Source organism: Callospermophilus lateralis, chromosome 4, assembly GCF_048772815.1.
Source record: "Callospermophilus lateralis isolate mCalLat2 chromosome 4, mCalLat2.hap1, whole genome shotgun sequence".
NCBI lineage: Eukaryota > Metazoa > Chordata > Mammalia > Rodentia > Sciuridae > Callospermophilus > Callospermophilus lateralis.
This window is the reverse complement of record NC_135308.1, coordinates 57,503,507-57,526,412: the sequence shown is the minus strand read 5'-3', so window position 1 is coordinate 57,526,412 and position 22,906 is coordinate 57,503,507. Positions and strand designations below refer to the sequence as shown.

General features: G+C 42.8%; 1 protein-coding gene across 1 annotated transcript; it reads right to left on the bottom strand.

The window, feature by feature from the left end:
- Nucleotides 1–15,526: 15,526 nt before the first annotated feature.
- Nucleotides 15,527–22,507, bottom strand: Dusp26 (dual specificity phosphatase 26). Its single transcript, XM_076852502.1, has 4 exons — nt 22,180–22,507; nt 19,851–20,146; nt 18,005–18,219; nt 15,527–16,363 (listed from the first exon to the last, which is right to left on the bottom strand). Exons 2-4 carry the CDS (start codon nt 20,069–20,071, stop codon nt 16,164–16,166), a joined length of 636 nt encoding a protein of 211 aa, XP_076708617.1. The 5' UTR covers nt 20,072–20,146; nt 22,180–22,507; the 3' UTR covers nt 15,527–16,163.
- Nucleotides 22,508–22,906: the final 399 nt, after the last annotated feature.

The window sequence follows — 22,906 nt, the reverse complement described above, 5'->3', positions numbered from 1 at the left end:
CCAACTGGAATTCCGAAACTGACACCCGGCTACTCACACCCCCTGCCTAATACAGCCCCCTCCCCCCAGCAAACCCCGCCCCCTGTTCGTCACCTTCCCTCCGGCCAATGAGAGACTTCCTCCTGCCCCCGGGTATTATTTGCAGGCCCGGCCCTTCCCCCTGAAGCTAGGGCAGCATCTTTTCAAGGTGGGTGTCTGCCGGCCCCACCTTGCCAGACCTCCTAACACTAGTGAGCTGCTCAGTGCGTCGCCGGAGGGGGCCGGCTTCCTCAGTGTTGGACCAGGAGGAAAAACTGAACAATTAGTGCCACGTTGTTTCCCGCCTCCAGATCTGTGACTATTTAGCATTTCTATAGCTGTTTGAGAAGCTAATCCTGGGCAATAGCTCTACTTAAACTCCTTCGGTTTGGACCTGGTCTTAGGTGGCAGAAAGCACAGTCCTTTGTTCACTTCAAAAAGGGACAAATGAGGGAAGAGGGTAAAGCAGACGGATACAACTGAGATTTGGAAAGGGCTTTCGTTGTCGTCCTACTTTTTGGCCAGCGCCTCATTTTACAAACAAGGAATCGAGGCCCGAACCTTGAGGCAGATGACTTGGCAGGGTTGCACTCTCCTGAGTAGCAGAATCAAAACCAGAAACTGGCACCGTCGATGTCTTAAGGACAGGAATCCCCAGCTTCTAGCGCCCTGTGGGTGTTGAATGAACAGTAGTTGACAGACGGAGTCTCTCAATTCTCCATCCACTATTCTTTCTGACGCTGCATCATTTCTTCCTGGTTTTGTCTGTCTTTCCACTTTTCATTTTTCAAAGAAAGTATTCGCCGCGAGCCTACTGTATGCCAAGCATGTTGGCACAAGAGCACCATCAATGTTGTCAGAGACAGCAGATTTCTGCTCTCCTGGGGCTTACAATGCAAGTGAGGGGACAACAAGCAAGCAAGCAAACAAACAAGAATGTCTTTATCTTCCTGTGAAACCTCCCTATCCAGTCTGTTAATTGGAGAAGAATACTTTATCTAACTCCTGGGAATTCCTGACTCCCAAATAAGCTTAGGCATATGAATGCTTTGTCACTTCAAAGTATGATCCTTAAGGTATCAAATGTCTTTACCAACATCACAGATCAGTCTGGAACAAATAGTTTTCCCTTTCCATCTGTGGCGGATCGGTTTCAGGACTCCCAAGTATACAAAAATCTTTAGATGCTCAAATTCCCTACATAAATTGCTGTGCTATTTGCACCTAAGCTATGCACAAATTCCCCTATATTTTAAATCATCCCTCCCTCTAACATTTGCATAAGAAACGGAAGATTGCTTAATGGACATAAAACACTTGTTTTTCCTTAGGAGCTAGTCTGGAGGAGCATCATGTACCGATCTAACTCATTTCATTTCTTAATAGGGCAATTGCAAAAGCTTTCTAACTGATCTCTCTCATTCTAGTTCTAGTCTCTGACTTTGGAGCCCATAGAATCACTGATGGTAGACATGTAACATTTATAGATTCCCAGGCCTTGAGTCCAGAAATTTTGTCTCAGTAAAGAGTGGGTCCCAGAAATCTTCATTTTGATATACTTTTCCCCCAGAATTTTCACACAGCTATTGAGAGAAATAATGCTCTTATTATATATTCTCGAATCCATTCTTTCCAGAGTTTTTCTAAAATGTATTTCCTTTGCTTAATAACTTTTACCCGTCTCTGGTGTTTTTGAAATACAGCATGGCATTCAAAGCATTTCAGTCTAGTCTTTGCCTGTCTTCCCAGTACTCTTCTCCCCGTGCACTATTCATCAGTTTTGAAGCTTTTTGTTATTATTGTTCCTTGTACATAGTATTATTTTTTCCTGACTGTGATTTTATACGTAATATTGCTTCTGGTTGGAATTTTCCTTCTGTGCCTGACAAACACATTAAGATTCAGCTAAAACTTCAAGTTTTCTGTGGTCTGCTATTTTCCCTTTCTGAATCTGTTTTAATACTTCACATATATAACGTAGTGTGCTATAACATTATAAAGTTGAGTATGTGATTTCCGGAGTTTGATTTCTCTATGAGCCTGCCTCAAGAAATTTTTCAAGGGCACAGACCACTTTCTTGGTTCTAATATCTGGGTTAGTAAGTGCTTATAATTTGTGCATACATACCATGTAATTTAAGCCAGGTTGTTGATGCAGCCTAGAGGTTTAAAAACTGTGTAGAGCCAGGCCTCATGGTATGTGATCTCATTGCAAGTTCAAGGCCAACCTGGGCAACTTAGCAAGACCCCGTCTCAAAATAAAATAAAAAGGGATGGGGGTATAGCTGAGTGGTAGAGTGCTTCCCTAGTATGTTCGAGGCCCTGAGTCCATCCTTAACAGAAAGAGAGACAGAGAGGGGGGAGGGAGGGAGGGAGAGGGAGAGGGAGGGAGGGAGGGAGAGGGAGAGGGAGAAGAGAAAAGGAAAAGAAAGGAAAGGAAAAAAATCTGTATTGTTTTATTCCAATGACATGATGTTCTGGAAAAGGCAAAACTATAGAGAAAGCAAAAATCTCAGGGGTGTTCAGGGGTTGGTGGGAAGAAATGATCAGGTGGAAATTGGAAGATTTAAAAGTTAGCAAAATACTCTGTATGATACTATGATGGGATTACATGTCATTATGCATTTTTCCAAACCAATGAAATGTACAACACCACAAGAATGGGCGCTAATGTAAAATATGGATTTTGGGTGATACTGATGCGTCAATGTAGGTTCATCAGTGGTAACAAATACACCAAAACGTGAAGGGTCCTAATGATGGGTAAATTGTACATATGTGGGGACAGGAGGTGTATGGGAATTCTCTGTAATTTTCCCTCAATTTTGCTGTGAACATAAAACTGCATGAAAAAGTGAAGTTTATTAAAAACTCAAAGTGTGTAATGTTTACTTCTACGATTTTTTTTCTCTTCATTGCCTCAGGGTGAAGTGAAATAGGTTATTTAAATTTTTGTTAAGACTTTCTGCTAGGTACTCCTAGCACAAAACTGTGAAAGAGGAAGAGCCTTTGAAGAGAAAATTGACAGGCAATGAGGAAGACCTTTCTATCCCATTCCCTTTTAGAATGAAAAGAGGCTCTGTGGGAAATCACCTTGAAGGTAGGAACAAGGGAAGTTCTTTGGAGACCGAGCCAGTTAGTCAAGACAGTGAACGTGTCAGATCACACACACATAAACCATGGCTACAGTCATCAGATAGGATGTTCTATAATGATTTATACTTTATGACTAACATTTCAAACATCCAGTAAGCTCTCCTGAGGCACTTAGAGATTCCAGTTTGGAAAAAGTGTCATATTTCTTCCCAAGGTCCCACCCTCTTCCCTCCTGGGCCAGTGTAGTCACAGTATAATACCTCAGATAATGGCTTGGGTTGAAAGATGTAGGCTGGCCAAAGAGCTAAGGTCTTGGGGATTTTTGAAAATGTTGGTTCACTAGAAATTAATCTGTGCTAATACAGCCAACTAATCCCTTCCACCCCCAGTGCTGAGGGTCAAACCCAGTACCTTGTGAATGATAGGCAAGAGCTTTACCACTAAGCTACTCCCTCATCCCCAGCCTCAGGCCCCTGATTTTTGACAGAGGCACCAAGAACATAAAAACAACAACAACAACAACAAAACAGTATCTTCAATAAATGGTGCTAGAAAATTTGATATGCATATGAAGAAAAATGAAACTAGATCCCTTTCTTTAGATGTACATAAAAATCAATTCAAAATGGAACAAAGACCTAACTATTAAACCTGAAACTATGAAGTTTCTACAAGAAAACACTGCAAGACTTAAGCATAGGCAGTGATGTTTTAGATAGGACCCCAAAGTCATAGGTGACAAAAGTAAAAACAGACAAATGGGATTCAGTCAAACTAAGAAGCTTCTGCACAATGAAGGAAATAACTAATAGAATTAAGATTCAATCTAGAGAATGGGGGAAAATACTTGCAAACTCCTCATTCAACAAGATTGTACTTGATGACATAAAGTATATGATTGTCATCAAGAACATACGTGGAACTAAAAAACCTGAGTGCCAAACAAACAATCCAATTAAAAAAATGGGCTAAAGGGCTGGGGATGTGGCTCAAGCAGTAGCGCGCTGGTCTGCCATGCTTGGGGCGCTGGGTTCGATCCTCAGCACCACATAAAAATAAAATAAAGATGTTGTGTCCACCAAAAACTAAAAAATAAATATTAAAAAATTCTCTCTCTAAAAAAAAATGGGCTAAAGAACTAAAAATATACTTTTCAAAAGAAGACATGTAAATGACCAATAAATACATGAAAAAATACTGTTTTGCTAATCACTGGAGGAATGTAAATCAAAACCACAATGAGATATCATCTCACCCCAGTCAGAACACCTATCATCAAAAAGGCGAAAATAATAACAAGAAATGGCAAGGAGACAGAGAAAAGGGAACTCTTACACACTGTTGGTGAAAATGTTAACTAGGACACTCTTATAGAAAACAGTATGAAGATTCCTCAAAAAAATTAAAAATAGAACCGGTAGTTTCACTACTAAGTATATGTCCAAAGAAGATGAAATCATGATACCAAAGAGATATTTGCTCTCCCAACTTTATTGCGATCCCCTTCAACCCTATGCCCTTCAGTGGATGAACAGATAAAGAAAACAGTATATATACATAATGGAATCCTATTTGGTCATAAAAAAATGAAGTCCTATAATTTGCAGCAATATGGATGGAACTGGAGGTCATTATGTTAAGTGAAACAAGTCAAAAACAAAAAGACAAATATCACCTATTTTCACTCATTTGTAGGAACCAATAAGGCAGCCTTGTTAAGAAATGAAATGGAGGGCCGGGGTTGTGGCTCAGGGGTAGAGCACTCGCCTAGCATGTGTGAGGCACTGAGTTTGATCCTCAGCACCACATATAAATAAATAAAATAAAAGTATTGTGTCCACCAACAGCTAAAAAAAAAAAAAAAAGAATGGAATGGAATAATGGACATTAGAGACTGGGAAAGGCAGGGGACACCAAAAAAACACACTGAAGGGATTTTTTTGGGTTCTTCTTTAATATAGTCAGGTAACTATTGGTTAAAATAATTTATATTTCAAAATGATTAGAAGAATTGAAAATTCCCAATAGGTCAAAGTGAATAATTGTTAAAGAGATGGAAATACTTATTACTCTGATTTGATTATTGCTCATTGCATGCATGTATTGAATTACCCTAATGTACTCTATAAAGATGTACAAATATTATAACTCATTAAGAAGATAAAAAAAGGAAAAATTGATTCAGTTCCAGAATTTTTCTAGATTGAAAGTTCTTATTGAAGACAAATTGATTTCTCACATTATGTCAATCCAGTTTAGATATGTTGCCCCCAACCCAATGATGGTTTCTTTGCTGTCTTTGTGTAAGTCAGGAAGACACACACACACACACACACACACACACACACACACACACATATATATATATATATATATATATATATATTTTTTTTTTTTTTTCCTTTTCAAAGTCTCTTGAGAAAGCTGAAGCAGAATTCTGTTTCTAAATCTTCCATGGAAAGAGGGCAAGGTAGTACCAAGCTTCCAGAAAATCTTCTTAAGGAGTCAAGGGATTCTCATTTCCACTGCCCCACCCTAAAGTCGTCCTCTTCTTCTTTTTTTAATATTGATTTAACTGTAGATGAACACACAGTATCTTTTTTTTTTTTTAATGTGGTGCTGAGGATCGAACCCACTGCCTCACACATGCGAGGCAAGCACTTTATCACTGAGCTACAGCCCCAACTCCCAAAGTCTTCTTATGCACCCCATGAATCCCCTCATTTTAAAGGCCTTGCAAGCAATAGAGAAACTGGAGAGGGACAGCCACGTCCCTCTGTGGGGGGAAGGGGGACAGAGGCTTTAGTCACTCCATTTCTCCTTTTGTAAGAGTCTCTCTTGCATGAGCCTCCAAATCCAGTCTTAGAATGTATAAGAGGAAAAGATTTGCTCCCAAGATGTAGGCTCTCAGATTGTATTCACCAAGACATATTCACCTCACAGATTGTTTCTTTTGCTGAGAAGAAACTTTTTAGTTTGAGTCAATCCCATTTATTGATTCTTATTCTTATTTATTATTCTTATTGATATTAATTCTTGTGCCACAGGAGTCTTATTAAGGAAGTTGGGGCCTAATCCCACATGATGGAGATTAGGACCTACTTTTTCTTCTATTGGATGCAGGCTTTTGGGTTTTATTCCTAAGTCCTTGATCCATTTTGAGTTGAGTTTTGTGATAGAGCACTAATCTCTAGGGTATATAAAGAACTCAAAAAGTTAAACACTAAAAAAATCACCCAATCAATAAATGGGCCAAGGACATGAACAGACACTTCTCAGAAGATGATACACAATCAATCAACAAATATATGAAAAAATGTTCATCATCTCTAGATGATGAGAAATGCAAATCAAAACCACTCTAAGATTTCATCTCACTCCAGTCAGAATGGCAGTTATTATGAATACAAACAACAATAAGTGTTGGTGAGGATGTGGGGAAAAAGGTACACTCATACATTGCTGGTGGAACTGCAAATTGGTATAGCCAATATGGAAAGCAGTATGTAGATTTCTTGGAAAATTGGGAATGGAACCACCATTTGACCCAGCTATCTCTCTCCTCAGTCTTAAGGACTTAATATACCCAAAGGACTTAAAAACAGCATACTACAGAGACACAGCCACATCAATATTTATAGCAGCACAATTCACAATAGCTAAACTGTGGAACCAACCTAGATGCCCTTCAATAGATGAATGGATAAAAAATATATGGCATATATACACAATGGAATATTATTCAGCAATAAAAGAGAATAAAATCATGGCATTTGTGGTAAATGGATGGAGTTAGAGAAGATAATGCTAAGTGAAGTTAGCCAATCCCCAAAAACCAAATGCTGAATGTTTTCTCTGATACAAGGAGGCTGATTCATAGTGGAGTAGGGAGAGGGAGCATGGGAGGAATAGACAAACTCTAGACAGGGCAGAGGTTGGAGGGGAAGGAAGGGGGCATGGGGCTAGAAATGATGGTGGAATGTGATGGTCATTATTATCCAAAGTACATGTATAAAGACACGAATTGGTGTTAATATACTTTTTATAAAACCAGAGATATGAAAAATTGTGCTGTATATGTGTAATAAGAATTGTAACGCATTCTGCTGTCATATATAAATAAAAAAATTAAAGGAAAAAAGAATGTGTAAAAGAATGTCAACCAGGGTTGGTTTGTAAACAGTGATAATTAACTGAGTAAACAAACATGTCATGCCTCAAAATGAGACAAATTGTCACAATAATTTTCCAAGGTGTCTTTTTTTTTTTTTTTAGAGACAGGGTCATGCTGAGTTGCTTAGGCTGGGTTTGAACTTGCAATCCTCCTGCCTCAGCCTCCCGAGCTGCATTCCAAGTTTTTTAATATTTCAGAAAAGAATTTTCACCAAAGGAACATGTAATTCCTTAAAGTTGTTGAGAGTTGTTCATTGTACACTGGGCTAATGAGGCCCTTCATATTCATTTTTAGGACATTTATGTTTTTGGGGTGCTAGAGACAGAATCTGGGGCCTTTCACATGCTAAGCTCATGCATGTACTATACATGCCTGGCCCCTTTGCTCTTTTTACTCTTTAAAAACTTTGATCTTTCTCTGTCCAGATACTGGGGAAGTCTCAGTACTGGGATTCTTTTAGGAAATTGATACAACTCTTGGCCACAGGTGTTTATAATCTACCCAGCAATGTTCCCATGTCCTGGTCTGTGGTTCTCTAGGAATGTGAGGCAGCAATTTGCCTGTTCTTCTTTTCAGGTCCCAACACACATGGAAAGTCCAGTAGGAGACAAAGGCTTTTGTGGGACTGAGTAGGGACATCCTTTCTCTCTCCAGAGGCTGGGACACAGTTGCCAGAGTCTTTTCCTAAGCACTTCCTAAGCATAGCCTGATGGTTTTCCAAAGTATCAGAGAAGGATGGGGGGCAGGAAACAGAGGGTATGGGGTTCATGCTACCTGGTTGCCCAGGTATTCTGCATAGTCCTGCTAAGTTTTTGGCTTTCTGAAATGAAGCAAATTATAGGTCAGAGCTGAACCATCTCCTGTGTGGGAGTGGAGATCTGAGAATGAAGCAAAGATGGGAGGACATATTGATTCCCCATTCATGCCAATTCCTGTCTCGGTGCGTCTCATGATTTCAATTACTCCTTACCGCAATCCTTGGAAGTTTATTATTTTCAAATTTCCTTTGAATTCTAATGTTAAACTGAAGCTCAGAAAGGTTAGGTATTACCAAAAATCATATAACTCAAGTATTGGTGCAAGAATTCCACTCTTGGTCTGCCTCCCCAAAGCATGCTGTTTCCCTGACGTTAGGATAGCTGCTGAATAAGGCTTTAGAGTCTGGCTTGGTATGAACTCTTCTAAACTTTTCTTCTTGCCTATAAAATTAGGGCTAGGAGTAGCATATACTGCAAGCATTTTTTTTTTTTTTTGAGGTGTAAAATGTTTGAAAACTGCTTGGCATGTCCCTGTCACACAAAAGGCCCCCAACAGTGTTAGTCATTACTGTCCTTGAACTACGTCATGAAGCATCATGGCCCAGAAGATGCACAGGACTAGGAGTCAGTAAATCTAGTATATTAATTCAGATGCAGGCTGAGTCCCTGTGGTATTTTTGAGAATGCATTTGCAAATCCTTTGATACCCCTTCCTTTAAGAGGTAGAGTCTAGTCCCCATCTGCTTGAGTTTTGGCTGGACTTCGTGACTCTTGTAACAATCGAAAAAGATGGAGGCAACTACTCGTCTTTGAAGATGGGTCATAAAAATGCTCTGCAGTTTCTTAGCCACTCTTCGTCTTGGGTTGTTTGTTCTGGGGGGTAGGCAATATCACATCACAAAGTCACTCACCTATGGAGAAAGGACGTGGTAAGGAACTGAGGTGTCTGATGACAGCCACATGAATGAGCTTGGGAGTGGGTATTCTATCATATTCAGGCTTTTGGATAACTGCAGTCCCTGTCACCACAATAGCTGTACCCTCAGGAAAAATTCTGAGGCAGAACCACACAGTTACACTACCCTTGATGTCCTAATCCACAGAAACCACCAAATAATAACAAATATTTTTTGTTTTAAGCCACTGAGTTTTGAAGTAATTTGTTACTCAGCAGTAGATAAATAATAAAACTACTGTAACAAAGAGGCATAAAAAACTAGAGTGCTCAAACACTCTAGTAGTTTATTTTTGACTCATAAATATCCCAAAGAAAGTGGAAGATGCAGGGTGTAAAGGTGGTTCTATTTCATAAAGCCATCTGGTGACCCAGGTTCTTTTGTCCCTTGGCGGGTTCCCAGGATGTTTCCCTTGTTCATATGGTTTACTAATCATTTATCTAATGTTCTAATCCAAAGGAAGGGTTCAAAACACTAAAGGGACAGTCTTTTCCTTGTAAGAAATAGAACATTACTTTTGCTCACATTCTATTGGTGAGAATTTAGTCCTAGGGTCACATTTCTCAGCAAAGCAGACTGTGGAATGTCGTCCTTCGCAGGATAGTCATGTGTCTGGCCAGAGCTCAGGCAGTTCTATTAATAACAGGGGAGAAGTGACTCTGGTGAACTCATAGCAATCTCTCCTTACCTGAGTCTTGGTTTTGGTGTTATTTCTGTGTCTTCCTGTTACCTCTCCCTGTCTTGGTTTTCTCATTTACAAAGTGAAGGATTGGATTAGATTGTTGGTTTTATATCTGTTTTTTTGTTGGCATAACCTTTTATGTAGTAAGGTCTAAAAATAACTGCAAGGGCTAAGGATGTACCTTAATGGTAGAATGTATGCTTAGCTTATGTAATGTACTGGGTTCAATACATGGCACCAAGAAAGAAAACAGCAACAACAAAACAACAAAATGCATATAAAATATAAAAATAAGGCTTCTTGTTTGAATCACAAGGGAATTCCTCTCCCTCACATAAGTGGCCCCAATGAAAATGATTTGAAATACTAGGACTCAGGGCTGGGGGTGCAGCTGGGTTGTAGAGCACTTACCTAGAGCATGTTCAAGCACCTAAGTTTCACCCATGGCACACACACACACAAATGAAATAAAATAAAAGTAAATTAGCTTCTTAGCATATCTGTCTTCAAAAAATAATTATTGCAATATATAAGTAGGTAAAAAGCTTTTCTTATATTACATGTGTATGTATGTATATATATATATATATATCTTTTTTTTTTTTTCATCCTGGGTGCCAGGAATATAAAAAAGAGTGGGTCTATTTAACCATAACATTCTGTGATTCATCCAAGAGCACCAATTTTCATTTCACAGAGTTTATCTGTTAATGTTGATTCCAGCTATCGCTTGTTTTATCATGTGGGAACATAAGTTATATAGTCAAAAATGTAAGCATTTTGAGCTAATGTTGACTCAGGTTAGTTTTTTTTTTTTTTGTATTATCTTTTCAAAGCACTGCCAGTTGAAAAACAAAGCATTATGTTTATCAGTTTGTTTTGAGATATTTGCCAAAGTTTTGATAGTATCTTTGAAAAAATGCTTGTTTCCAGCAGAACAAGACATCAAGAAAACAAACAAAAAACAAAAAAACAAACAACAACAAAAAAAAACCATAAAGAAAGAAAAGAAACAAAAGGAAAAAGAAAATAAAATCCCTGAACTGGATGTTCTCCTGGATGCCGTCCAGTGGGGGTGTTCTTGAGGTTATGATCATTCACATGTGCAAAGAAGCTGGGCAGGGTCCCAGCCTTATCTTGCTTGGCAGCTGGGAGCGTTTTGTACCTGGCATGGGTTGGCAGGGGACAACAATTTGAGCTTTAGCCTTGGGTGTCCAGCCCAATTCATGTCTTTTACTTTCTATGAGACACATCTTGGGGCATGTTTCTCCTTTCTCCTAAAGCAAGTGAGAGTCCTCTCCCTCCCTGGAGCAAGGACCAACGGTGCCGGCTCTTTGGGGTTGAACATTGTAAGTGGACTGAGTGTTCTCCCCTCTCCTGGGGCAGACTCTATCTCCCTCCCCGGGTTAATATTTTTGCTGTCTGTTTTCAGTAGGTTGCCATTGGTTGTGGATCTCAATTAAGCTCAGGCTCTGTCAAGGTTATACACTGAGAATGTGGGCTTGACCAGCTTTAACCCAGTTTGTGAATAAGCTCCAAGGGTCAGAGGCGGGGGCCTTTGATTTCTGAGCATTTAAAAATAAAAATACTGCCCCAGGGAAAGTTACCTAGGCAGAAGGTGGAGGTCCACAGATCATCAGAAGCCAAGTTGTGAGCTTAAAAACACACACCCCTCCCTGCTTCCCGAAGACAGGGCTGGGCCTCTTTCCACTTGCTTCCAAGCTTCCTTCCTGAGACTCACTGTGCCAGCCACCTTCTCCAGGCTGGCTCCAGATGCTGAATGGGAATTTGGCTGGAGGTTCGAGTGTCTGCCAAACCAGGGGGAAACGTCCCAGGCCATTGTAAAGGCCACCAACCACTCCCCACAAACTAAGAACATTTCAAGAATGACTACAGGAGGATTGGGAATTGGAAGAAAATGAGGGAAGGTGGGCTAGTCTGGATTTTTTAAGGTAAGTAATAGTTTATATTTTGGGGTAGGAATTTAAGACATAGTGGGGGGGCTGGGGATGTGGCTCAAGCGGTAGCCCGCTGGCCTGGCATGCGTGCGGTTCAGGTTCGATCCTCAGCACCACATACAAACAAAGATGTTGTGCCGCCGAAAACTAAAAATAAATAAATAAATATTAAAATTCTAAAAAAAAAAAAAAGACATAGTGGGATTGATTTACCTTAGGGGTTGCAGGCAATTGGTCTCAAGGAGCGCACCAGGTCTTATGTTAGAAAATAGGTAGAGTGCTGGGCATAGTGGTGCATGCCTGTAATCCCAGCGGCTCAGGAGGTTGATGCAGCACAATAGCAAGTTCAAAGCCATTCTCAGCAACTTAGCAAGACCCTGTCTCTAAGTAAAATATATGTATTTTTAAAAAGGGTTGGGAATATGGCTTGGTGGTTAAGCATCCCTGGATTTAATCCCCAGTTTTTTATTTTTTTAAAAGGTAGAGAAGGGAAGAGGTGGAACTATAGAGCAGGCATTTAACTCCTCTAAAGGAGACAGCCCTTACTCAGACTGCTGTCATGCGCAAATGTGGGCTATTGTCTTTTTCAACTTTTCAAGGAGGACTGGAAACCCAAATCCTGTGTCAGGTTTCCCAGATATTGAGGTATGACACAGGACACCCTCTGCTGGTGGATTTCACACTGATGCTGTTAGTTTACAACCCTTTTTATCTTTTTAAATCTTTATTTTGAGACCTGGTCTTGCTAAGTTGCTGAAGCTGGCCCCCAAATTTACTAACCTCCTGCTAGAATTACAGGTGTGCACTACCACACCCAGCTCTCTCTTGCTTTCTGTCTCACCATGCCCTTTCTCCCTTTCACATGTGCTTCTGCTCTGATATTATCCACTATGATGTGATGCAGCAGGGGAACCCTCTCCAGAGGCCAAACTATTAGGACCACCTAATTCTGGACTTTCTGCTTCTTGAACTGTGAGCAAAATCAATCTCTTTTCTTTAAGAAATTACTCAGCTTCCGGTTTTTCGTTATAGCACCAAAAATAGACTAATACATCACCAGGTAAGATGGCATATTTACAGGTTCCAAGGATTAGGGTGCAAACAGGACTTTCTATAAAGCTTGTGGGTCTTTTGATCTTCCCCCACCTCAAAAAATACTTTGAGGACAAAAATCTATGATAAGCAGGGTTTCGTTTCCTTATAACCCAGCCAATTCTTTCTCTCTTCAAATTTTCTTTCTCTTTGTATCTGAGTATCAAACCTGGGGCCTCCTGTAGGCTAGGCAAGCACTGTAACTCTGAGCTACAACCCCAGACCCAAATATCCTTTTCTTTAAGGTATCTACTTCTAGCAGAGGCCCTTGGATGTGGTAATGCTGAGTCTTCTAGACCCAGCATAATTCTTAGTTCGATGCTTGTGTGGTTCCAGCTTCATCTGCTGCCCTGGGACTCAGAAGCAGCAGTTTTCTCTTAGCTGCTGCTCCCTGTGGAGCTTCCCAGTTGGGATTAGTTATAGGGGTGAAGGTTTGGGCAAACACTCCTCCTCCTCCTCAGAGACAGCAATATCTCCAGGGCCTGCCTCAAGGGCTTGAGTCAACACTGAAGAGGCGGAGGCTGGAGGTGGCAAGGAAAGGAGAAGAATGAGAAGTTTGACTTGGATCTCAGCTCCAGAGGGTTGAGGCACAGTCAACTAGTGGCACAGGCTGTGCCTAATCAGAGCACATTTCTTCCTGTTCACATTCCAGTTATTTTAGTCTACATGGTCCACTGCCCAAGAATAGGATAGGGGAGTCTTGACGTTGAACCTCAGGTTTGGGAGATGGGGGTAATACACACCTGTGACAGGTGTTACCCCGAGCCCGCTTGGAGGCTGGGACTGATTCTACTTGGGTGAATACCAGGCTGTGGGCTCCTTCTCCCCTCTGATACACATAGTTCCTTTTGGAAGGGTCACAATTTCTAGAATAGACAGGGAAATCCTCCATAAACCCCTCAGGTGTGGGGCTAGAGGCTCAGTATAGTCGTATGATGGGTAAACACAGATTCTGGAGCCAGATAATTCAGTTTTAAATTCTAGTTCTTCCACTTACTCTTTGTGCATCCTTGAACAAATTAGGGAACCTTGACTCTCTGTTCCTAAGCAATGACAATTATACCTTCTTCACAGGGCTTTAATGAGAATTAGACAAGTGTTTGTAAAGATAGGAGAGTGCCCGGGCATAGCAATGATATGCTTCTTTGAATAATAAAAGTACAGAATCTGTTCTGTGCGGATCATCTGGAAGCCTGTTCTTTGGTTTAATGTATTTTAGTAACTGTATTTCCTTACTAGAAGTTAGAATTAAATTCTCAAATTATTCATCATGAACACTCTAGGGAATAATCAGACCGAACAAATATGGTTGTGGCTGTTCAGTTACACACATAGTACTATCCTTTTTAGACCAAAACAAAGGAGACGACAATTGTCTTCTTTATCCAGCTGTTTCTAGTTGCAGTTCGTCTTTCTAAGAGCATGAATTATTTTGAGTTATGTGTAATTCTTTTTAGTTATATGTAATTCATCTGGTCCATGGTTCTGATAGGAAATCAACACATTTCAATTAAAATCAATATTACCGAGGGGGGATAGTAGAGGATAGGAAAGGCAGCAGAATACAACAGACACTAGTATGGCAGTATGTAAAAATGTGGATGTGTAACCTATGTGATTCTGCAATCTGTATACGGGGAAAAAAATGGGAGTTCATAACCCACTTGAATCAAATGTATGAAATATGATATGTCAAGAGCTAGGTAATGTCTTGAACAACTAATAATAATAAAAAATCAATATTACCTAATGAAGTCCTCATTCTATCTCTTAGATAAATATGTCTCTTAACAGTGATGGAATTTTGACATTCCAACTAATAGAGCTTGCTTGCCTTCATCTTATAGGTCTTAGCCTGGAGCACTGAGACCTACAAATTCTGAGAGATTTGGAGTTCTGGTTCCTACAGGAATCCCAGTACGGGCAAGGCTGGTGAGGAAACTGGAAATACTATAAACATAGACTACTAGAAGCAATCAGACCTGCTAGGCCCAAAGTAGCAAGACAGAAGCCAACCATGAGAGATGGCTTCAAACCATGAGAAGGGCCATCAGAAGAGATGAATTAAGAGAAAAAATACTCATCAAATACTGATTGACCATAATTGGATTTATATCTTTCTTTTTTTTTTTGGGGGGGGGGTGGTTTTGGGCATACAACCCAAGGTCTTGTATGTACTAGGCAAATGCTCTACCACTAAGGTATACTCCCAGCTCCAAGTCTAATTTTTGATTAACTTTACTAATAGGATTGTGTTGCATTCCTCTGAAGCAAGCCTGTAAAGATCAGAAGAGAAAGCAATTACATCACCTCTCCCTCGCCCCCTCAATACCTTGGCACCAGACTAAATACAAACCCCTAAATGTATATTTACAGTTGGGATGGATTTCTCATCAGAATGTTATCTGATCAGAATGGGGAGCTTATATGGAAATCAGGCTGATTTTTTTTTTAAATAAACATATTTCTTATGCATTTGAGCATATGAACAGGGACCTATTTTAAGATTAGAAGATGGAGGAAGTGTTTTCTAGGCAACAAGAAGTGGTTGCAGAGCAGAGGTTTTTGGTCCTCTGCTGCCTCTTAGTGGAATCTCTTGGAAATAACAGTTCAAGATTTTCCAGGGTTTCGCAAGAACTGGTGGAGGTTTTCAAGGTGGTGGAAGCTGATCACCAAAAGGAGGGGGTCAGGAACTGCTGCTATCCCCAGCAAGGCTGGGATCCCCAAAAGAGAGAAATAGAACTCTTTCAAATTGTCAACGACACCAAGAAGCTCTCTTCTTTTCCATCATCTTTATTTTTCCTTCAGACACCTGAATCCAGAAAGTGAATGACCAGCTAGTCATGCACCTCTGTAATACTCTTGATCACAAGCAGCTCTCATAAGCACCATGCCAACCCTCACACACCTACTCTTCCTGTGATTGGAGTAACAAGTCTGTGTGGGTTTCTCCCTCTGGTTTCACAGCTTCTCACACCATCCCTTCACCGTCTGTCACAATTCTATACCATCACATCTGTGCTTGGTGCATCTCTAACTCCCTGCTCAGACACAGGACAGAGAGGGCCCTTTCATTCTGGTAAGTAAGAGAGGGGAACACTTGAGCACAAAGAGGGGAGGGGACTGTGAATCACTGGGAGCACCTTGGCTGGAATCCAGCAGTGCCTGGATCAGATCCTAGGATCATCTTCCACCTGCAGTCTACCTGCTTCCTTCCCTGGTCAAAAGTCCCTGGGTGCCACCAACCTCACTTCCAAACCTTACTTCCTCTCCCCTCCCTCAAAGGCTCCACCCCTGAGCATTCACTCTCCTGTCACTAGGAGAGAATGGGCTACTTGAGTTATCTGTTACCTGCCACCTGGGCTTCCTTTCTCCAGCTGGGAGCCAGGGACCTACCCAGGGACCTGACCTGACTTCTTCCCCCTCCTCTCATGCCTCTAGACCCTGCCGCAGCCTGCGGTCCAGGGCCAGGAGCTGCCTCAAGAAGCCCCGGTTGGGGATGATGCCTCGGTGGTCCTTGACTTTCTTGATGGCCTCCACAAGGGTGAAGTGGTGGTACAGCATGAGGTAGGCCAGCACCAGGGTGGCAGATCGGCTCACTCCCACAGCACAGTGCACCAGAATCTTCCCTGCAAAGAGAGACACAAAGAGATAGCTGGAGACTGTGGTCGCTTGGAGGAAGCCAGGGAGAGTATGACAAGGACAGGTGAATAGACAGATAAGTAGAGGTGCATGGAGACAGAAACGGGTGCAGATGAGTGGTGTTAAGCATGAAGATCCTGTTAGGCAGAATCACAGTCTCTGGGTCAGGAGTCCCCTATGTTTCTCCTTTTCTAGCAATAAACCTTCTTATTCCTTTCTTTTTCCCCCTCCTCTGGGTACTGAGGATTGAACGCAGGGGCACTCAACCACTAACCCACATCCCCAGCCCTATTTTGTATTTTATTTAGAGACAGGGTCTCACTGAGTAGCTTAGCACCTTGCTTTTGCTAAGACTGGGTTTGAACTCACGATCCTCCTGCCTCAGCCTCCTGAGCCACTGGGATTACAGGCATGTACCACCACGCCTGGCTTATTCCTTTTTCTTCAAAAAAATAAAAATAAAAGAATGAAGATACTGAGCTGGGGGTATATCATGCTAAGCATGAGCAAGGTCGTGGGTCCAATACTCAGCACTGCAATGAATAAAATACAAAAATAATCCAAGACATGCAGATCCTCAACAAAGGGGAAGAAATCTCTGCAGAAATGGATGGAGAGGTTGTGTAGCACCTCAGTGTCCATAAAACTGAAAAGGGTGCAAAGGTAGACTCATCATTAATGAGAAACCAAGCTTAGCACAGGGTAGGGACTCCATTGATATTTGCTGAATGGATCAATAGGAAACACCCTTGTGTCAAGCCCTGTTCAGTCTCTCCACCCTTTGTGTTTTTTGAGACTGGGTCTTGCTATATTGCCCAGGCTGGCCTCAAATGCCTGGCTCCAAAATCCTCCTGTCTCAGTAGCAGGGACGGCAGTCATGTGCATTGCATCTGGTTCCCTTATCCTTTTATCTTGCTATTTCTCTTAATCATTGAATATATTTATATTTTCATACATAGTCCTTCTTTAATATTTAAGGTGGATTGGTCCTAGGATTCCACAAAGATACCAAAAATCAGAAGATGCTAAAGTCCCCTACATAAAACGGGGTTTAGTATTTTTATATAACTTATGTTCGTCTTCTTATATACTTTAAATCATCTCTAGATTATCTAAATAGCTAATATAATATAAATGCTATGTAAATAATTACTATACTGTAGTGTTTAAGAAATGAAGGCAAGAAATAAAAAAAAATCTGTACATGTTCATTACTTTTTTCCCTCAAGTATTTTCAATATGTAATTGATTGAATCCATGGATTCAGAACCTATGAATTCAAAGGACCTACCCTGTTTTTTTTTTTTCCTGACCGCTAAAGCATTTTTACCATGTTGAAGGTAAAAATAATTGGAAAGCATAGAAATATGTAAAAGCCCCCAATTTAAAAAATTATAGGACCCAGATTCTCACCACCCAGGTGCAACTTGCCACTCAATGCTGTATGATTTCCTTTGTGTTGTTTTGAGAAGAAAAAAAAAATACTTGAGAGAATAGTTTTCTTTCCTTAACATTATATCCAGAGAATTTTGTCTTGTGGCTAAAATCTCTCTCCATACTTGAACGCTTGGGCTTCTCCTAAGTTCCATGTTCATTGATCTTTCCTCCTTTTTGCTTTCCCTTCCTACCTCCTGGCTGGCTCAGTGCACGGTGGATGAAGTCAGCAGCCGTCTGGAAGTGGATGCTCATGTCAAAGGCTGGCGAGTCATGGGCCTCAACACCCAGGTAGCGGATGCCCAGTCCCTCATAGGCCTCAGGTGTACCTCGCCATCTGCTGTGTGAGGCATTGAGGACGTGGGTGATGCCCAGGCGACGAAGTTCACGGCGGTTGTTGGCCATGTCCCTGTGTTGAACAGAAATTAGAGGGAGAGTAGAGAAGCCAGGGTGTCAGGGCCATTTCTTGCCTAGGTACTATCATGGGCTCCAGGCCTCTACTTTACTTACTAATGACCCAGAAGGGAGGAAGACGGGCAATGACTTAAAGTCTTGTCCTGTGAGCAATGGTTGAGAGAACTGAGGGTGACTGGAGAAGACTAAGGAGGAGGGGTGAATATGGCCATAATAAAATATTGAAGGGGTGCTCTGAGGAAGTGGGATTTTCCTTGATTTGCAGGGTCCTAAAGGGTAGAAATAAGATCAAAGGATTAAATCTATAGGGCCACAGATTTCACTTTCAGGCTACTAACAGGACATACTAACAGTGGAATCTAACTGAAGAAAGGTTGGAGTACCTCAGGAGCGAGCCATTTCCCATCACTGGGGTGTTCAAGCAGGAAAAGGAGACAACTGAGTATTGCAGAGAGGATATTAGATGTTGTATATCCATCAATATTCCATGGATATTGCAGAGAGGATCCGAGCATCAAGAGGGTTGTTAGATGTGCTCACATTTAAAATACCTACTGGGGCTGTAGCTCGGTTATACAACTCAAACTCAGCATGCACAAGGCTCTGGGTTCAATCCCCAGCACCAAAAAAGTAAAAAAATAAGAAAAAAAAATGTTTAATGTCCCTTCTAATCTTGACATTACATGGGACATTAAACATGGTTCTGATACTTCTTCCCATATCCAACCTTCCAATTACTTTATACTGTCACTGATACCCAGAATCCTCTTCTGTTTTCCCTGTTATGCCATGGCTCACATTTTCCCGGTTTTATAATTTCACTTTCAAGTTTGCATCAAGACCATACCCTTTAGCTGAGTGGCAGACATCTCTCAGGCAAAATGGTCATATGTCAGGGCAAGTGCTTTTCCAGTGCAAACTCCTTAAGTGGAAATTAGAAAGAACCTTTAAGTCCTGGCTCATGAGACTCATGTGAGGTTTGGCCAGTTACAACTTCCCTGAGCATCAGTTTCCTCCTTATCACCTACCTCTCAAGGCTGTTGTGAAGATTAAGAGTGAAAATACATGTGAAAAAAAATCCTTGCATACCATAGAGCCCCTGAGGAAGAGAAGAATTTGCTCTTTCTTTGATGTTCCTCTTTCCACAGCCTCCAACTTACAGACTCTGCAGACACTTTAGCTTTGATCTGGAGATGAACCCCTTGGGCTTACTACCCTCTGTTCCTGGCTCCCAGTGACTATCTTTATCCAGGGTCATAGCACAACAGATGGAAGGTCAGAGAAGTCATCTACAGTGCTTGGTACGCAGCACTGGCACTCAATACTAAGTGTTTGCTAAATGAATAACGTTACTATTTGAACAAGAGTTTTTCAATCCTGAGTTGGGCATTTTGATAATCCTATCTAAACTCTCCCAAACCCTCCAGCCTTTATTTTCTGTGTTCCCCCCTCCCTTCAATCCTTAATCTGGAGCCAACAACACAACTCAGTGTCTGTCTGCCATCCTCTTTTCTCCTTACACACACACACACACACACACACACACGCACACACACACACGCACACACGTACACACACTCACGCACACACACATCCAGCCATGATCCCTGTTTACCCCGTACATACTGGTCTCCAAGGTAGAGGCCTGGCCAGACCTCGTCGGCATGGTTACAGGCTGTCTTGCCTGTGTAGAGGAGCCTTTCCAACTCAAAGACGTTGAGGAAGGGATGTTGAACAGTTGGCATCTCCTCCAGGCTCCCTCTAGTGCGAACAGGAGACCTTGAACTACCCCGGGAAAAGCGGGCCATAAAAGTCATGGAGGCCCAGAGCCAGTTACCAGGGCACATCTTAGAGGCAGCAGGAACTGTGGCGGCTGCACGATGGCTGTGGTGATGATGGGGCTGGTCACCAGGTAGCTGTTGCTGAAAGAGGAAGGTGTGAGACACACTTGAGTGAGTCCAGAGCAGCTGTTTTCCTTCCTGCTAACTGGGCTGGGCCAGGCCCTGGGGAGAGGATCCTCAAGGAAGAGAAGGTAAGGCCAGCCCTGGTGGCGCCATCAGGATTGCCTTTTTCTTCAAGCCGCAGAAGCTGCTTTCACTGAGCTCTTTGGCTCTGCCACACAAGGAGGTGGGAGAGTCACATGTCCTTGTTTACGGGAAGAGGGAGCTGCCCAGCTGCTGGGTTTCTGCTCTACCACCCCACCCTCATTGCCAGTACACACACACACACACACACACACACACACACACTTGGCGTTTGAGTGCTCGTACCCACTGCTGGGGCTCTTGCCAGCCTGAATCTGGGCCTCATCTGCCTAAGGCTATAGGCAGAGAGTCTAGGGAGCTGAGATGCAGATGGGGGTGGCTTTGGACCCTTCCAGAGAAAATTATCAGAAAGACAAGGCAGCTGGGGCCATGGCATATGCCAGGCCTGTTTCCTTGGTTCCAGAGAGATGAAGTGACATAACCCATTCCTTCCCTGCACAGCCTCAAAGATATGCCTGTTAATAGGAAATATTTGTGGGGAGGGACTGGGTTAGTGAAGAACAGCAATAAAGAGGGAGAGTAAGTTTGGGAAAATACTTGCTCAGTGTAAGAGCTAACAGAAGGACTCAATCTATATGCATAACAGATAAACCACGCTCAAACCTCACCTTGAAGGTGAGAATTCTGAGTCAAAGCAGGCGTTCTAAGTTAAATACACAAATAATGTTGTGTCTGTGTGTTTGGAGGGGGAGAGGTGGAGGCCTGAGTCCTGTAGAGGGAGAAGAAAAGGGAAAATGAGGATTCTGCAGGCCCAGGGACTCAGACACTCTTCAGTGCTGTTAGAATCAACTGATCCTACACAGCACGCACGGGGGCCTCCAACCAGGAGGTTAGCAGATGTGTTTCAGAATACCTGTTGGCAGCTGGCGTTTGTGAAACTAGAGTCATGTCTTGAGTTTTACAGCTGGGAAGGGTCAGCCTTTGAGGCTTGCCCTGGAACCTTTAGGCAGACAGATACATGGGCCCCTATCCCTCCTCCTCCTGTCACACTTATGTTCCCCAGTATTTGGAATGATGGATTGACTTGCAGTCCTCCTCCCATTTCCTTTCCTGACTTCTGCCCAAGGGACTAAAACCTACTGTCCATCAGTGAGAGGCCATCTTTATCCATGGCCACACTGTGTCTCATCCCACAGTGGCAACCAGGGCCCATCTCTCCCTTTCTCCAGGGCCAGTAGAGGCCAAGTACTCACAGGACATCAGAAACAGGGGTTTCAGGATCCCAGCTCAGGAGGAATAATTGGCTATTAAGGTATTTAGATACAGACATTGTTTTTTTTTTTTTTTTTTTTTTTCAATGGCTGGGTCAGAAACAGCACAGAAATAAAACAGTACTGCCTCAACACCACCACTGCTATCATGGTCACCACCACCACCATCGTCATTACCACCATCACCACCCATCTTTTCTCTTCAGGCCTAAAGACCCTCTAACTGTTTAGAAATGCCCAAACAACCTTTTTTCTCCTAATAGATTCTGCTTCTGCTGCCTATGTCATGATGAAAGGTAAGAGGAGGCAGGAAGGCGACCAGATGTAGGAAACAGCTCTCTCTGGGACTCTCCTCTTGGGAAGGAGGGTGGTGGAGAAACCCCATTCTGTCCCGGGATACACCCCTGGGCATTCTCCAATCCCATCAGCCGGTTCAGAGAGGCCCCGGGGCAGTTCCCCCCACCCCTTCCTCTGTCTGCCGTCTCGGTTGTAACAGGTTCATGGTTGTCGCCTCAGCCCTTTGCCAACCCAGACATCCTGGCGCTGGGGGGAGGGAGGGAGCCCAGGACAGCACAGCTCTCTCTGATGGGGGGGATGCCCCCTTCCCTGTGTCCCTTTCCCCCCATAGCCCCGAGCTGTGCTCCTCTGCGCAGCCCGCTAGCCAGAAGGGAAGGCGACGCCCCGCCGCAGCCCCTGTACCTCTCCGCGCAGCTGTGCGGGGTCTCAGTTCCCGAGGCCGATCGCAGGCTCAGGCAGCTCCTCGGCCATGATTCTCCCGCCGCCGCCGCTGCCGCTGTCGCTGTCGCCGCCGCCGCCGCCTCCCCGGCTGCTGCTGCTGGCTGCCAGAGCTGGCTGACGGATTAGCATCTATTTTTAAGCCATGACACGCACGTCGAAGTGGGGTTCATATCAGTGTGTGCGTTGGTGACACACAGGGACACGGTCTCACACTCCGTGGTCCGAGCCGCAGCGCAGTGTGGGCTCGCCAGCACCCGCCACGATCCCGCCCCCGTTTACAGACCAGACACAGACCCACGCAGCCAGACCTGCACCGCCTCGCCTCGCACACACGCTTGAGTGTTGTTGTAACGGGCCAATTACAAAGCATGATGTCTCAAGATCACTCCCAGGCAGTGTCTTAAACACGGATGCTCCTCCCAGATAGAATTAAGTAATTACACAGGCATTCTGTATACTCCTTTGTACATTTCCTCATTCTAAAAAAAAAAAAAAAAAAAAAAAAACCGTATTCGCATTATTCAGATTTGACCATAGGCCATGTACTTCACATATTGTAACTCACATAATCCACATCACAAATTTGTGAGATGAGTGTTAGTGTCTTCATTTTAGAGCGAAGGAGATGGAGGCACAGACAGGCTAAGTAATTTGCCCAGATCATACAGCTGATTTTTGGAAGAGCTTA

What these genes read in the sequence shown, in the direction of transcription:
- Dusp26 (XM_076852502.1), bottom strand. Translation starts at nt 20,071, where the DNA reads ATGTGCCCTGGTAACTGGCTCTGGGCCTCCATGACTTTTATGGCCCGC. An exon ending in GGCCTCTACCTTGGAGACCA is followed by an intron (nt 18,220 to 19,850) that starts GTATGTACGGGG and finishes TGTTCAACACAG; the next exon opens with GGACATGGCCAACAACCGCC. An exon ending in TGCACTGAGCCAGCCAGGAG is followed by an intron (nt 16,364 to 18,004) that starts GTAGGAAGGGAA and finishes CTCTCTTTGCAG; the next exon opens with GGAAGATTCTGGTGCACTGT.